General features: G+C 48.6%; 1 protein-coding gene across 1 annotated transcript in view; it reads right to left on the bottom strand.

Moving 5' to 3' along the window:
* Position 1: 1 nt before the first annotated feature.
* The window catches only part of ldb3a (LIM domain binding 3a), a 53,115-nt gene continuing 35,296 nt past the window's right edge, over positions 2–17,820 (bottom strand). Inside the window, exons 9-18 of the mRNA XM_061228769.1 lie at positions 12,656–13,087; positions 9,904–10,041; positions 9,473–9,592; positions 5,894–5,947; positions 4,989–5,107; positions 4,155–4,512; positions 3,562–3,742; positions 1,928–2,048; positions 513–628; positions 2–149 (exon numbers count right to left, since the gene is read on the bottom strand). Coding sequence (XP_061084753.1) covers positions 60–149; positions 513–628; positions 1,928–2,048; positions 3,562–3,742; positions 4,155–4,512; positions 4,989–5,107; positions 5,894–5,947; positions 9,473–9,592; positions 9,904–10,041; positions 12,656–13,087 — 1,729 coding nt within the window. The 3' untranslated portion in view covers positions 2–59. The remainder of the gene's footprint in view (positions 150–512; positions 629–1,927; positions 2,049–3,561; positions 3,743–4,154; positions 4,513–4,988; positions 5,108–5,893; positions 5,948–9,472; positions 9,593–9,903; positions 10,042–12,655; positions 13,088–17,820) is intronic.

Below are 17,820 nucleotides of genomic sequence, written 5' to 3'. Positions count from 1 at the left end.
GCAGTGCCAGGGAGTCACAGAAGTGCCCCCCCGCCCCCCTTCAGCGCCCCCCGCAGCATCTATACGTTGATGGCGTGGGCGTGCTTCTTACACAGGGGCTTGTCCTTCTTGGAGTAGAACGGCTGACCCTCCAGGTTGATGTGGCACACCTGTGCAAGATGAGTCACCTGGTCAGACAGCGCCCGTCTCTCTGACACGAGTCTGTGATTACACACGATGCTACCAACAACTGAACTCTCACCTCCACCAGTAACTAAACATATATAAATACTCCTGATTCATATAGGCTTACGCCTGATATATTTTTTGATATATTTTGTTGTACAACCCTTGCGACAAGTGTCACGCGATAAAAATGAAAGTGTCACACAACATTTTGCATTTGCATACCAATGATATTCCTTTAACTCAAAATATAGTCTTGACGATAGGGGACATATTCTGGCCCGTAATTGGTCATGATACAATGGTGGTGCTGCCCCCTAGGGCACGGGAGGACATGGTGTACATACCGCACAGACGAAGCAGGTGTCGTGCCAGGTGTGGCCGAGAGCCTCGATGAACTTGTCCCCAGCCTCCACCGGGAAGTCGCAGCCATGGCACTTGGTGCTGAAGAGGGCGACGTAGTCTGAGGACACACACAGGGAGACTGAACCACTGAACACACACACACACACACACATAGGGAGACTGAGCCACTGAACACACACTCACACACACACACAGGGAAACTGAGCCACTGAACACACACACGCTCACACACACACACACACACGCACTCACTCACTCACTCACTCGCTCGCTCGCTCACTCACTCACACACTCACTCACTCACACACTCACTCACACACTCACACACACACACTCACACAGGGAGACTGAGCCACTGAACACACACTCACACACACAGGCACTCACTCACCTACTCACTCACTCACTCACTCACACACTCACCTACTCACTCACTCACTCACTCACTCACTCACCTACTCACTCACGTACTCACCTACTCACTCACTCACACACTCACTCACTCACTCACACACTCACCTACTCACTCACTCACTCACTCACTCACTCACTCACCTACTCACTCACTCACACACACACACACACTCACAATCACACACACTCACACACACACTCACAGTCACACACACACACACACACTCACACACACACACACTCACACAGACACACACTCACACTCACACTCACACACACACACACACACACTCACACACACACACACACACTCAAACACACACACACACACACACACACACACACACTCCACAGCCACAGATTTCACTCTTTAACCACCCCTTAGGACAGGAAACAGCCTGCCATTAACAGACTCTCTGCAGTAATGCCTTTAACAGTAGAATTACTGTAGGGGGCCAATCCTACTCACTGTGCTAGCTCAAACATGAGATAATTCCTGTGGGCCGGTGATGTCATAAAGTGATTTCTTCATCTGAGTCAGCGTGAGTGACTAACTTTCCATTGAATAATGCGTGCGTGTGTAGCGAGTTAGAGATTTACCTGAGCCCAAGGTGGGATTTGATCCCCAACCTCTCACTCGTCCAAACACTTTACCAGTCAGCTAAAGGTGAAATCGCCACAAGCCAAGGGCAACAACATAATTTTGAATTTGAGGGTTTATGTCACAAGGGAGCGTTGTCACGGTGACCTGCTACGAGCTTTCCTGCACTGGACCTTGCTTTTACGAGCAAACCAAACAGGCTAACGCTGCTACACATGCATTGCACATCTTGGAAGCCATCGGACTAACAAAGTGGCTTGGGTGTCACAGAGAGACCGGAACCTGGGGATTAGGCGAAGGAGTGTGTGGGGATGAGGGGACTCATCGAGGGGGCCCACACGGCGGGGGAGGGAGCTCCAGGACGGGCGGAGTGCAGGGTACCTTTTTCACAGTAGGGCTCCCCGTCCTCCATGTGGAACAGGCTGTTTCCGAAAGGCTTCCCGCAGGCCGCGCACACAAAGCAGGTGGTGTGCCACGTCTGCCTTAGGGCGTGCATCACTTCCTGCAGACGGCGGGGACAGGCCGGCGTTACACCCTGTCTCACATTAGCCTGCTAGCTTAGCCTGGGCCCTAGCTGATGTGCTCTTATTCAGCCTGAGATGGTAGCTTAGCCTGGACCTAGCTGCTATGCTCTTATTCAGCTTGAGATGCTAGTTTAGCCTGGGCCTAGCTGCTATGCTCTTATTCAGCTTGAGATGCTAGCTTAGCCTGGGTCTAGCTGCTATGCTCTTATTCAGCTTGAGATGCTAGCTTAGCCTGGGCCTAGCTGCTATGCTCTTATTCAGCTTGAGATGCTAGCTTAGCCTGGGCCTAGCTGCTATGCTGTTATTCAGCTTGAGATGCTAGCTTAGCCTGGGCCTAGCTGCTATGCTCTTATTCAGCTTGAGATGCTAGCTTAGCCTGGGCCTAGCTGCTATGCTCTTATTCAGCATGACATGCTAGCTTAGCCTGGGCCTAGCTGCTATGCTCTTATTCAGCTTGAGATGCTAGCTTAGCCTGGGTCTAGCTGCTATGCTCTTATTCAGCTTGAGATGCTAGCTTAGCCTGGGCCTAGCTGCTATGCTCTTATTCAGCTTGAGATGCTAGCTTAGCCTGGGCCTAGCTGCTATGCTGTTATTCAGCTTGAGATGCTAGCTTAGCCTGGGCCTAGCTGCTATGCTCTTATTCAGCTTGAGATGCTAGCTTAGCCTGGGCCTAGCTGCTATGCTCTTATTCAGCATGACATGCTAGCTTAGCCTGGGCCTAGCTGCTATGCTCTTATTCAGCTTGAGATGCTAGCTTAGCCTGGGCCTAGCTGCTATGCTCTTATTCAGCGTGACATGCTAGCTTAGCCTGGGCCTAGCTGCTATGCTCTTATTCAGCTTGAGATGCTAGCTTAGCCTGGGCCTAGCTGCTATGCTGTTATTCAGCTTGAGATGCTAGCTTAGCCTGGGCCTAGCTGCTATGCTCTTATTCAGCGTGACATGCTAGCTTAGCCTGGGCTTCAGCTGATGTGCTCTATTCAGCGTGAGATAAGGCGTGATCGAGGAGACCACGTTAGTTTCTCAGTTAACTAAGTTTAGTTTAACTAATAGGGAAATATACATCAGTTCCTGTGTATGTGTGTATGAGGCAGAGGTATGTATGTGTGTGTGTGTGTGTGTGTGTGTATGTGTGTGTGTGTGTGTATGTGTGTGTGTGTGTGTGTGTGTGTGTATGTGTGTGTGTGTGTGTGTGTGTGTGTGTGTGCGCGTGTGTGTGTGTGTGTGTATGTGTGTGTGTGTGTACGTGTGTGTGTGTGTATGTGTGTGCGTGCGTGTGTGTGTGTGTACGTGTGTGTGTATGTGTGTGTGTACGTGTGTGTGTGTGTGTACGTGTGTGTGTGTATGTGTGTGTGTGCGTGTGTGTATGTGTGTGTGTGTGTGTGTGTGTACGTGTGTGTGTGTGTGTACGTGTGTGTGTGTATGTGTGTGTGTGCGTGTGTGTGTGTGTGTGTGTGTGTGTACGTGTGTGTGTGCGCATGGTGCCCGGCTCACCCCCATGATCTTGGTGCTGCAGCGGGAGCAGGTGGGGGCGAAGAACTCCCCGTAGCAGTTCTCGCAGTACACGGCACTCTGCTCCTCCACGAAGCTCACGTCCGCCAGAGACGTGTGGCAGTAGTTACAGTTAAACTCCTCCGGATGCCAGGACCGCCCCAGTGCCACCAGGAAGGGCCCCCTGAGGAGGGGCAGAGCACCAGGACACTGTCAGCCCCTCTCTCCCTGAGTCACTCCCGCAAAACCGGGGGACAGATCTCTCCAAAACTCACTTCAATAACAAACCTGACCCTTGTAAGTGGAATAACCGGGAGCAGACTGGCGTTATAGCAAGGAACCCTCAGCTTTAGTCATATCCAAGCTCAGATTTGGGAATTAATGTCTATGACTTTAGTCAAGATGTTAAACATATTAGGTACTTGACATTCATTCAATGCTGTTACACATTGTGCATTTCCCCTGTAAATTGCCCCAAGGGGATAAATAAAGTATTGTATTGTATTGTATGAGACTACATGTGGTGTAGACAGCAGCAGAGTCCAGTGTAGGTGCACTTGCAGTTCTAGCCTCCCGCAGCCAGGGGGAGCTGTTACCTGATGACGTTGTTGCAGGCTCCGCAGAGCGGTGTCCGGCTGCTGGCAGCGAAGCGCTCGGCCCTCTGGGCCACACCGCGCGCTACGGGGGGTATGGGGAGGACGGCGGGGTTGAAGGCCGGGGCGGGGTTGTAAGCAGGGATAGGGGCAGGGGGGCCCTGGTGAGGGTTGGGGATGTAGGCCGGGGGTGGGGGAGCGGCTTGGGGCAGGGGCTGGATTTTTTTCGTTGTGGTAGTGGTGGTCTTGCTGGGGTCAAACTTTTGGGCAAAGCCGCCGTCGGTGATCCAGGGAGGCCTGTTGTCCCCGGGGCCCCCAGCAGGGGCTGGAGCTGGAGCGGGAACACGGACCGGAGCGGGAGCTGAAACCCAAAACAGGTGCAGTCAACACCACCGTCAACACCACCCAAAACAACACTGCCCAAAGCTCAACACCACCCAAAACAACATTACCCAAACCTCAACACCACCACCCAAACCTCAACGCCACCCAAAACAATATTACCTAAACCTCAACACCACGCAAAACACCACCACCCAAACCTCAACACCACCCAAAACAATATTACCTAAACCTCAACACCACTCAAAACACCACCACTGCAAGGTCAAGATCACGAAAACCTCAACAACACCACCCAAAACAACACTACCCAAAGCTCAACACCACCCAAAACAACACCACCGAAATGTCAACGCCACCCAAAACAACACTACCCAAACCTCAACAACACCACCCAAAACAACACCACAAAAATGTCAACACCACCCAAAACCAACCAATGAAAAATAGCGAAACACAAGCGCTGTCCTGTACGGCGCCCTCTAGTGTTCGTACCCGGAGGAGGGTAGGCGTGGGCTGGCGGGATGGTGGCGGTGCTGACCACCTTGTGTGGGGGCTGGCCCATGGGGATCTGGATGGAGCTGTGCTGCATGGGCGGGGCCTGGGGGGGTGGCCTAAAGGAGAGACAGGAAACGGAGTCACGCCACTGTCCAATCGCAGGCTGAGAACATACCCTCCCCTGCTCTCTTACACCGAGCATTTTCTTAATTAAGAAAAGGCTAATGCCAAGGTTTGCTTAATGCTTAAGCTTAACACACTCATTAATTCCTATTTAAGGCATATTTAAGACATATTGCCAACATAAGAGGAACTACAGTCTAAATGTTTTCCAAATGTCATTACATTTAGGATAGATTTAAGATTATAGGAAAAATAACAGACACAGAGACTGACAGGTATCCATGGAGACAAAACAGATTGACAGGTCAAACCTGGGGCTGGTAATGACCTCCTCCCGGTACTTTTTTACCTGGACTCCTCCCCCGTCCCAGACACGGTTGCCCAAAAAGGTTAGTGGGGGGGCCAGGAGTGGAGGGGTCAGGGTTGGGGGTGTTTAATATGAGTGGAAAAACTCACAAAGAGTAACAGCCTGGTATCAAAAACAGTGTTAGAACAGAGAGCCTTAACCACTGCCTGCTTCAAACAAGGGATTTTAGAAGGGGAGAAAAAAACAGGATTAAAAAAAGAAGATATTAATATCTACATATACATACAAAGATACAGGAGAAGGGGGTTAAAACTCAGTAGGTTAGACGGATAGAGTCAAAGCATGATTATCGTCCTTAGGTCACACAACAGAGCTAGAACAGAGGAGAGAAAGAGAGGGGTTATTTCCAGTGTGGAAGGGTTACGCTACGCTACGGGGCTACCCGGACGCTATGGGGTGTCCACGTTTGTACCTGGAAGGAGGGGATTTGTGGTGGGTGGCGTAACCGGACGGCTGCATGTTGAAGCTAAAACGCAAGAGAGAGAGGCCTGCGGTTAATTAGGAGGTCTAGACTCACCCCACCGGGCACCACACACACATTACGCACAACAGATGTTCACAAAATGTGTTTGAACTTTCACTTGAGAATGAATAACCTGTGTAGAATGTGTCTGAGTCTGCTGTGATGTATCATTTATATTTAAAATATGCGTCACTGTCTGCTGCTTCTGCTACTAGCTCTGCTACTGTTCACCGTCACTTCAGTGTTGCCTGCTCAGTGCTTTCGCTGGCTCAATGAGCAACACCACACCTGCTCAGCGGATCAAAGTGACCCTGACAAAGTGGGCCTTTATAAGAGCCGTACTCGAACACCCTGGGTGATTCCTACAAGAGGGGGCACGGCTGCTCCTGCTGCTGGATGCGGCCCAGACAGGGTGTGTTCAAATTCCTGTAGTGACTCTTCTGCTGCGGGAGGGAGTTTGATTGGTTCAGTAGGATAGTGGGAGGGAGTTTGATTGGTGCAATGGGATAGTGGGAGGGAGTTTGATTGGTGCAATGGGATTGTGAATAGAGACTGCGTATGTGCGGTTTGCTATGAGGCCGGTGTGTTTCTCTGCCTCTGCCCCAAATTCGGGTGCAAAAATTAGTCCAAGGGTAGTGCTTACAGGCCCACGGGGTGCCCTCTACGTGCTGGCCCCAATGCCATCCCAAAGGGGAACAGGCACACCGCAGCACCAGGGGCCCTCCTAACTCACTTTAAATGGGCCCCCTTGAGTCTATCCCAGGCCATTTCACTGGTGCAGGGCTTTATAAGCGAGCCCACTGCTAACGCTAACATGGCTGGGGTGGAATGCTATAGCCTGACATGCCTGATCAAATAAAAGTCGAATAACTAATGAAATGCGTGCCATGGTATGTTGTGGCATGTTTGTGCACTCACACACTCACACACATACTGTGGGGCTGGAACATTTGACATACACATGATTTAAAAAAAATGAAAAAATCCAAAATAAATAATAATAAAAAAAACTTTATTTTGTTCTTCGCATGCATCCTGATAGCCCTAGAGTCGGAGTCAGCCTCATATCACATTAGATTAGACGTCTAAGGGTCCTCTCCAGACATCACACGGATGCAGTCAGGAGGAATGCACTTCAAACAGGCTCTGTTAGTTGGTATGGAGACAGCAATGCTAAACTGCAGGACCACTGACTCATAATAAATAAAAAAACAAAAAAAACAAAACAGTGGACTGAGAAGAGACTTGATTAAACTGAAGCATTAAAATGATTTAATGACTAGTTAATGAGGGGCCAGCAGAATGACAATTAAGTATTTAACACAGGAGTGATGAAAAACAATTATTATTAATGCCAAAAATCAGATGTTCTCTGATGCGAAACATTGATGTGAAACAGGATTCACATCAACGTGTAAACAGGACATTTTCTTACCGGAGATGTCTCAACTTTAGCAACACACTGACATCGAATTATGCTTGCTGACAATTCTCTTTATGTGAAATTCAGACTGAAGTATCCTTATGTCAGAGACGAGGAGGCAACGGACAAGTAAAACCACAGGAATAAAATCAAACAATCAAATCGCAAACGACACGAAAATGCATCGCAGCATCACGGGCTGGATGACTTGATCCATTTTCCGGAGGACAGGACGAAGCAGTCAAAGCGTTATCCCGCAAAGTACAGCAGCGCTAACACACCTCGTAAAACCAGCGAGCAACTATCCTACGCTACTCACACACAGATGAACAGACACACACAGACACACACACACACACACACACACACACTCCGGTCGATATTAATCACTCTGAGGTGATTAATCAGTCTGTGGTCATGCGTACTGCAGTGAGGTGCAGAGTAGGTGAAGGGGAGAGTGGGATAGAGGAACACTGCTGTTCTACTACCTCCCCATTAACCCCCCGAACCCCCAGTCTCCCCAGAAAATACACGTTTCCATGGCGATGCCGACACTGAGCACTGTGCCAACGGTGAGCTCTCCGTGGGCCACAACAACCCAAAGTCCCAAATCAACTACTCTCAGGTCAGCAACGTGAAGAAGTTAGCTGTCAAATTAACAAAACCGAAGATGGTTGGGTAGTTATGGGCTTATTAATACTGTGAGAGGTGGCAGCAGGCGAAAGATGTGTTTAGTATGAAAAACAAACAAACTCTCCAGTCACGCTTAGACACAAGCCCACCATAGACTTCTCAATGAACAAACGCTCCAGTCGCGCTAAGACACAAGCCCACCATAGACTTGTCAATTAACAAACTCTCCGGTCGCACTTAGACACAAGTCCACCATAGACTTCTCAATGAACAAACAACAAATGCTCCAGTCACACTTAGACACAAGCCCACCATAGACTTCTCAATGACACTTCTCAGCTCACTCCAATGCCCTTCTTACTTTCAGAGGTGAGCCTGTCCAAATAACAGTCATCCTTGTTTTCCTGCCCCACACTTCAGAGCCAATCAAAAACACTCAAAAACAGTATTACCCAGAGTGCAGCTCTTTTAAAAAGCAACAGTCTTCTGCTTCTCTTGACGTTGAGACGTTATAGATCACGTTAAAAGGGACCTGACTTTCCATGGTTTCCTTTCAAATCAGCAGCTATAGACCTTGGGAAAAAGGAGTGCGTACTCTCTAGGCAATCTTAAAGTCCTCTTTTGCTGAAACACTCATGTCATGGAAATGAGCATGTGCTGCATCCAACCATGACTTGGGTCTGACCCCTGATTTTTACCAGCCGATGACAGAAACATCAACCACCCAACACCAGCTCCACCCTTATCACACACCACACACCAGTCCTTCACCACACATCCACCAGTCCTTACCACACTGTGTACAGGTCATACTGGAAGACTACTTCACACTTTGGGGTTGTAATTTTCTACATATTACTCCTGCCTGGTCTGTTTCGGAGCAACATGTGATCACAGGACACTCTGAACTGATTCACTGATTTTAAATCCCAGGGTTTAAAGAGCCCAGGTTATATTCGTACCTATGCTGGACAGAGCTTTTTAAGTGGCCTTCCTACCGTGGTATCCCGTGGCAGTGCTTAGAGGCCCACAGGATGGCCTATGAGGAATGGCTCCTTCCCATCCCAAAGGGGAAACAGACACACAACAGCACTGGGAGCTGTGAAGAGAGGGACCTGTGTGGTGGAGGTGTAGGCATGCTGACAAATGTTAGCAGCCGTCCAAACTCAACGTGAAACGTTCGCCCTTCAGCCTATCCCAGGCTGTTATTGGCAGTGCACTATAAACGAGCACACTGCTAATAGCAGGGCTAACACGGCTAATGTGTAACGCTGCGGCAGGGCACATTAACTTTGCCCAGTTCACAGGGTACTGCCACACGGCACTCGGTTGGTCCTCCCACCCCATGTCCCCCCCCACCCGACCTGCCTCGCCCCTCCCCTCCACTATCCCAGCTCCCCCCGGTGTCTCTGCACCCCACTGTGTCCGCCCCACCCTCCTTCACGGCGTCCGTCCGTCCAGGTGTGCTGTACCTGAGGTGATAGGGCCTCCCCTTGGGCAGGGGGCGCACTCTTTTGGGCAGAGTTCTGGTGCGGAAGATCGGGGTGATTGACAGGGCCTCCAGTGCTGTGGTAGGGGGCGGCCCCGGGTTACTGATATTGAGTTAATGAGAGTTCACAAGAGAGGCGTGAGAGACGGTTTCAGGCTCTTCCTCATCACACTTCTAGCCACCCTTTAAAATAAAATGGCCCCTCCCAGATCCTGTGAATTTCTCCTACCACCTTCGTGGTTGGTGCCTGTCTTCACAGACAATAACCAGGCTACTCCCCCCCCCCCATCTAAACATGGGCCCTGCTAACCACAGGTCTCTAAACCACCTGTAAACCACATGTGTGGCCAGACCTGCCTCCTGACCGATCAGAGGAAAGGGTGGTGAAGGGGGGAGTATGAGTGACAGCTGTACCTAGAGTGACTGAGTGCTGTGGAGATTGTGGAGGCGGCGAGAGACAGGTGGCGGGGCCCTGCGGGGGCCACAGGGGCCACAGGGGCCACGGGGGCCGCGGGGGCCACAGGGGCCTCAGACTTTGGGGGTGCCGGTGTGCTGTGGAGGATAGAGCAGAGATAGGTCATCTTTGGGGGAGGGGCTGAGTGTGGAGTCTGGGTACTACAACTTGGGAGTCGCTTCCTCTCCCATTATCACACACACACACACACACACAGACTCACACACACACACACAGAAACACACACACACACACACAGACACACAGACACACAGACACACACACAGACACACACACACACACACACACAGACACACAGACACACAGACACACACACACACACACACACAGACACACAGAGGACCTCCCAGTGGCCTGAAACCGTATCTTCCTCATGAGAACTGTGAAGCAGGTTTTTTCTTCTCACGGTGCAGCCTTACATCAACAACTAACAGAACACAGCAGAGCTCCCTCATTGTACCGTGACCCAAACACTCTCATTTTCCACCTTTCCCTACACGGTGGGTTCTCTTTCCCATCCATCCACAGCGATGTAACTGGATCGCAAGAACCATTAACACAGCTTATAGTAGGTTGCACCCTTTATAATTCCACGTACTGACTGATAGGTCATGGGTTTGTGAAGCCGAGAGACCTATGCAGGGTCTGTGCAGGTAGCAGAGTGAATATGTAGCCGCCCCCCCCCCCCTTCCCAGCATGCAGTGTGGGTCATCCTCAGGTTGCCTGCAAGGAGAGAACAGCTAGCACAACGGACGTTGGACAGACAGGTAAACAGCACCACCAGCACTGGATACTGGGACACTTTTGTAGGCGGAGCTGCAGCAGGACACTGTTGATTCATTGGCTGATTGAAAATACTGCATCACAATTGGAGAAAAGGGAGAAAAAAGTGAACGATTGCTTCAGTAAAGCTACAAAACAGAAATGTGTAGCAGGCCCATAGACTGCAGTCATTTACATGATTATCACGATGCTTCACTTCCAATCAAGAAGGAGACCAGAGCCGTCATACCTGTACACCATCCATTCATATCTTCAGATCTCACAGGTCAATTCACAAACATTTCTGAACCAATCAGGTATCAGCGTTGCTGCTGCACAAAAACGGCTGGATACACAAATCTCAAAACTCGGAAGTGAAGACCGAAGGCTTAGCCACACTGAGAAAACATTTAACCTAGATCGGAGAACACGTAGGCAAACTCGCCGGACCACTCCGACTGCTGGTGCTGACATCGGACACATTAAATGACACGGAGGGAAGACCTGAAGCGTCCGTTTTCCCGAGTTTGGACATAAATCCTTGAGGACCACGCAAGGGACGTTCTTGCGTGACCATTTGTCTCTGGCCGTTGGCAGCGGCAGTAGGCAGCCATGCAGCAGCAAGGTCAAAGTTCACATCAGGTCAGAGTTTAAAATGGAGAAAAGAACACACGTTATGATGAAGGGTAAATGATTAATATGAGTTTTGGTTAATGAAACCGGACACATTGAGCAATTGTGGGAACTCCTATGGGCAGTTGGGCTCTCTGTTCTGACACGTTTCAAATAAGGCAGGTCTCTGAAGATTGGACATCTTACAAAAGGGAAAATCCTGCCAGCAAATCCCAAAGACCGCTTCTTCACAAATTCCAACCCTTTGGATTCGGCAACTGGCAGTGTCTTATATGCAAACATGATTTGTTTTGTTTTTTGGTGCAGACCAAAGACCCTATCTTACAAAGGGTCAATACAACAAAATATGTAAATCACCTTTACAAATTCATCATGTTCTGACAATATAAGGTCAATAGATAGTCAACATATACATGCCCACAACTGCTTGGCGATGTCATCAGGGATTCAGGAAATTGTGTGCTCAGCCATTGTAACTGTTTGAAAAGGTGTGTGGTTGTGGCATGGGTTGCAGTGGGTGAAAGTAGTTCGTTAAACTATCAGGATTTTGAAATGTTCTTGCTAAAAAAAACAACAGAAAAACACAGATAGAAGTGACTATGGTTAGCCAGAGTTGATCAAATTATATAACATCATTTAACGTTAGCAAACAACTAAACTAACTAAATTTTTTATTATTATTGTATTATTAATTAGCAAAATTGTAGCATTCTTTATTATTTATACAGGTATTTTTATATAGAGTGGTCCTTCATTCTCATGTTTAAAACATACAAATCTGTGCTTCAAATTGAACATTTGAAACATTTGTCAAGTGCTGAAATTACATTATACTGTAAATAGATTAAATAATCCAAAGTGAGTTTTGCTTTTGTGCAAGACTGACTAAAACCTGTATATTGTAGATTGTCTATATTTTTCAGGTAGTGAAGTAAACAGCCAGTCTACACATACATTGGGATGACTCAAGGCATTTGTGGGCATGTATGTGTTGAGTCTGTATTGATTAAAACACCCCATAAACAAAATGAAGGCTGCATTAACCTTGAACCTCCATTTTGTTTGAGGGCGAAAACAAAAAAGATGCCAGAAACTGAAGTGAACGCTCAAAACTCAGTAGACAAACGTTACAGTACACGGCGTACTGACCCCGTCACACCAAACGAATGCCAAATGGGCACGTAAAAACACATTCCAAAAGAAAACAAAGACACACAGATTTTTTCCGTTTTCACTCTGCGGCCTTTGGCGGCGCACCAAAAACCTGGCCGCAGGCCAATCAGACACAGCCGTTACCTCTCTGGGGCGGGGGCTACGGGAGCAGGCCCCGGGGCGGGAGCCGGGGCGGCGGGAGGAGCTGGCGCCACATCGTTGGCTACGGGCTCTGGCGCAGCTGCGGGCTCGCTGGGCGAAGCAGCATCGTCAGGAGCGTCAGCAGCGGCAGTAGCGGCAGCGTCGTTAGCAGTAGCATCATCAGTAACAGGGGCAGCGTCAACGGGAGCAGCATCGACAGGAGCAGCGTCAACAGGGGCAGCGTCAACGGGAGCAGCAGCGTCAACGGGAGCGGCAGCGTCAACAGGAGCGGCAGCGTCAACAGGAGCAGCAGCGTCAATAGGAGCGGCATCGACAGGAGCAGCGTCAACGGGAGCAGCAGCGTCAACAGGAGCATCAGCAGGCAGAGCAGTGGGCATGGGGATTGTGGAGACCGGGGCATGCTCAATAGGAGTACTAGATAAGAGGGTTAGGTTGCAATGAAAAGAAAAGGTTAGAATCTTGGAAGTGAATGTACAATATACACAGTATACATGTATATATATACAGATACAACAGGCACAGAGAATATGTATGTACCGACAAACTCACATACATTTATACTGCACTGTATTCTACTGTATGTATATAGGTGTACTGCATACATTTATACTGCATACAGTACTGAGCAATAGTCTTAGGCACCCAAGGTTTTCGAGGTGTCTGGGATTACTTGGATAGCCATAGGCAAGCGAGACAGCCAAAGACAGCAGCAGAACTGTGGCACGGGTTCTCCAATACGTTTGGTAGAACCTTCAGCTGATTTTCTTATGAAATTGCAGAACAGTATACCGAATAGAATTGATGCAGTTTTAACGGCGAAGGGGTAATTTAGTTTTAAACTGTTCACTGCTCTTCATTGTACATTTTCTGATCTTTAAAACGGTTGATCTGATTATTTTCGAAAGCATCTTTGCTTTACGGAATTCTTTTACACGAGCCAAGACTTTTGCACAGTACTGTAAATCAATGCATATACAGAGTTAAAAGATCTCTTTGAGGACCTAGGGCAAGACGTTTGATTCATTCTCATGCAAAACTACAAACAGCAGAGCTTTGATAGGGGCACAACCCAATGCAAGGATATTCATCGACACAGGCAGACCGGAGAGAGCAGATTAATGAAGATCCTAACTCCTCTATGATCTAATTTCACAACTGAAGGGTACAGTTCAGGGTGTGGCACACGTAGACGATTTAAAAAATCCTCGGAGGTAGATGGGGAGAGAAAACGCAACACATTGTCGACACAACCTTAGTCCAACAGAAAACCTCACTGGCCAATCGATCATACGAGTTACTGGAGAAGACTGGGAGTCCCTGTCGTGTTGTATTTTCCCATTAATTGGAAACTGCCGGTCTTTGGCTACAGGAGAATCGATTTTGCACTGAGGGTTATTTAACTGACTGTGTCTTGGCAGGAAAAGCTCAATCAATCACATCCGTGGGCCAAAGAAACAAGCGGGGTGGAGGGGGTGGGAGATCTTGTCGCCTAATACCGCTAACACCGCATGCTGATGAATAAAATGGCGAATATCAGACAGAGAGCAGGTGTGGACAGAGCCTTGGTTTGGTTTCCCGGTCCTGTCAGAAGGAAGGGTTAAACACAGAATATACCAAGAACCAACACGAGGCCCTGCGTGCTCCACAAGACTGGCTACTGATATCACTGTGAGCCAGATTAATAAACTAAAATAGCTCTTCGTAGTTCTCCTCCGTAGATTCGGGATTTCATATCAAGCCCGACAGTTGAAATGACCTCTTGAGTTCTTGGAGAAGGTGGCTTTCCCCCGGCACTCATTTTTCAGTTTCTTCTTCTGGGAAAATGGTATTGGAGGAGGACCATCAGAAGAGACCAAGTAGAGAGGAAGAAAGGGGGCAGGCACCTAGCAGCAGCAGGCCTGGTGACTGTCTGTCCCTCCCAAACACCAGGACCTCCACTCCTCATTTGCTTTCTGACCACCCATTTTGGAATAAACCATTTTTTGGGGGGGGTTTCAGCAGTTTTTAGTTCACAGCAACAGCTAAAACAGGCAGAACTGAATTTGGAACTGCCTACCCCCGCCTTACGGGGCAAGAGTGGTCACCTGCAACAGTCAAGGAGTGGAGGTCTCTGGTTTCTGTGTCAAACCCATGAAGTTAGCGTGTTTTGGTGGTGGTTTTGGTGTGCACACGTGGAGTGGCGTGCCAGTTGGCAGGGGAGAGGAGGCACCTTGAGTATGACTGACAGTGGACAAAGAGAAAGCCAACTCTTTGGCTGAGTACAAAAAAAACCTCAAAAAGAATAGGACAAAACATACTCACACACGAATCACAGGCTCCCAAGCACATAACATACAACAAGACACAGGTTACCTACCATTGCCCTAAAATAAGTATAAACTGCCCACAAGTGATCCTCCTGCATACAGGGTGCATTGTGGGTCCTGTCTGAATATGTAAACTTTATTGGTGCACCATGGAAAGAGACATCCACCCACACACACACACACACACACACACACACACACTCCACAAAGAGACACAGAAGGATTTCTGAGTAAATGCGAGGTTGTCTGACAAAAGCAATTCTACACAAATGTACATTGAACAGTAATTTAAAGAGAGCAGGTCCTCAGAGGGACCATGTCAACTATGGTTTACAATTATATTGCCAGTACAACTGGCATTTTACCATGTACCATTGAGTGCACTTTAGTAGAAACAGGTCTGATCTAATGAGAGCATTAGTGACATTTTAGACTGCAAAATAAGCACATAAAGACAAATTGACCATCTACAGAACACTCAATTATTTGTGTGCTTTGAAAGCCAACCTCTCACAGCTCAGGTCAAAAACATTAAGAGGAAGAAAGATAGAGAAAGGAAGAGGGAGTTGGTTTTGAGGGATCGGAGAGAAAGGGAAATCTGAGAACATATTCTGGAGAGTCAGGCACTGCTAGAGGGAAGGTTTGTTGCAACATCAGGGTGGGGAAGGGGTTCCAAGGAGAGGGAGTGAGACCCACTATATCCGGCCCACGGCAAGGCTTAACTGACAACTGGCACCTACATCACCCCCTGCTGTTAATATCTGCTTGGTACGCTTATCAATATAGGGAATCTGTCCTCTTCCAGAATGGAATACACAGTTAGTGCAGCCACTGTCTGCTGGACGCCTGGTAAAGTGCTTAGAGGCGAGACTCGCAGGGGCAGGGGAGGTGGAGAGAGCAGGGCGGGCAGTGTCAGAGGCCAGAGCATGCACACGCCGTGGAACAACACAGACACTGCTCAATGACAAGTAAGCAAGAGCAGTTAGAGGCAACAAGGGGCTAATGCTAAATCTGACGCTATCCTTTTCTGGGGCCGTTAACACATTGCATAGCATGAAATGGCGTCACGGCAACTCTGTTCCCAGTGACAGCTAATGTTTTTTTGGCTCAATATGACTGTGGACGTTGTTGACCTGGGCAGGGTAGTCCAGCTGCTTAAGACCACACCTACTACCAGAGCAGCTTCTATGTTAAATAGCCAATAGGGTCCAGCTACTGTATACTGTATAACATGGGCTGTGGTGTTAGCTTTTTGCCAGGCAGATAATTATTTCGGCTGAAAGGCGGAATCGGAATTCAGTGGACCCAGTGCCACTTAAGAGAGAAACGAGTCCGGATTTACAAAAAGTATTAAACGGGAGCTTAAATCACTGACTTTGACAGAGACGGTTATGTGAAAATCCCATTAATTTCTTTCATAGAGAAATTGTGCTTTGATCTGACTGCCAAAGCCTATTGCTGCACTGATAGACCAATCTATCAGTGCCCTGGCCAGACCAATGCCTTCCGTAAAAACACTAACTAACACTAACAATGTCACGTGATACACGCGGCAGATATTGCACTGTAGACTGTAATGTATAGCAGGGCACACTAGCTCTCTGTGCGTGAATGAGGAGGAGAGTGGCTGGAGGGGAGGGGGAGGGACAGGACAGGTTAATAAAAGCGTAATGAAAGCCCACTGTGAAGTCAAAGAGCAGGGGTGTGAAGAGGTTAAGCGTGATACACAGAGACTGACTGGGGGGAAGACACACACACACACACACACACACACACACTCACTCACACACTCACTCACACACTCACTCACACAGATGTACACCACACACCAGAACACCAGCCCCAGTAGTACACAGCCCTTCGCCAATCAGTTTCTAAGATACTCAAACTACCCTGTCTGTCACCAACAATCATTCCACGGCCGAAATCACTTAGATCACATTTCTTCCTCATTTTAACATTTGGTCGGAAAAGCAGCTGAACCTCTTGACCACGTGTGCATGCTTGTATGCATTTAGTTGCTGCCACATGATTGGCTGATTAAATATTTGCATTAACAAGCTGGTGTACAGGTCTACCTAATAAAGTGTATATCACATAATAGTCATAAGACCCGTGACCCGTAAGATAGCAAGTGAAATAGGCCACATTAGCGACAATAAGCCACACTACTGAACCAACAGGGCCCCCTGGGCCACCCTGAAAAGCCACAAACGCCACGTCTAACCAACATCTACAATACCATCCATACAACAATAACATCCCCTAAACGTCCAAGAAACGTTCCCAAAACATCCACACCTGACAGCAGCCTAGCTCGGCTCTCTGTACACTGTCAGATACTGGAGGTCCGGGGCAGAGAGAGCGGAAAGAGGCGGGGAACGCGCGGCTGCTATGGAGAGACCTGCAGAGATGCGCTGCTTCATCACGCCTCATCCATCGCCTTTGCTTCATTTGTATTTTACGTTTGTTAGAAGCAGAATAAGTGATGGATTATGGGTGTGCCTGGTGGAGTGTGTGGGAGGAAGTGGACGCTTCGTTTGAAAAGGGGGGGATGAAGGGAGAGAGGAAAGGAGGGGGGTGGTGGGAAGCTGTTGCTCATAGATGCAAGCACACTCACACTCTCTTCCCAGCATGCATTGCATGCTGGCAGTGGGGGGGGGGAGGGGGGTTGTGAGTGGGGGCAGGGGGGATAGAAAAGCATACACAGGGAAGAGAGCGGTTAGAAACGGATCGAAAAATCAATCCATTCAAATTAAGCCAAACAGCAGGCATAGCACAACGTCCCCCTACCTCAAAAGCAGACAAGCAGAATTACCTTCTCAGCTCTTTTCGCTACTC

Source organism: Conger conger, chromosome 18, assembly GCF_963514075.1.
Source record: "Conger conger chromosome 18, fConCon1.1, whole genome shotgun sequence".
NCBI lineage: Eukaryota > Metazoa > Chordata > Actinopteri > Anguilliformes > Congridae > Conger > Conger conger.
The sequence above is the reverse complement of the archived record's forward strand: the minus strand, read 5'-3'. Positions and strand labels throughout refer to the sequence as shown.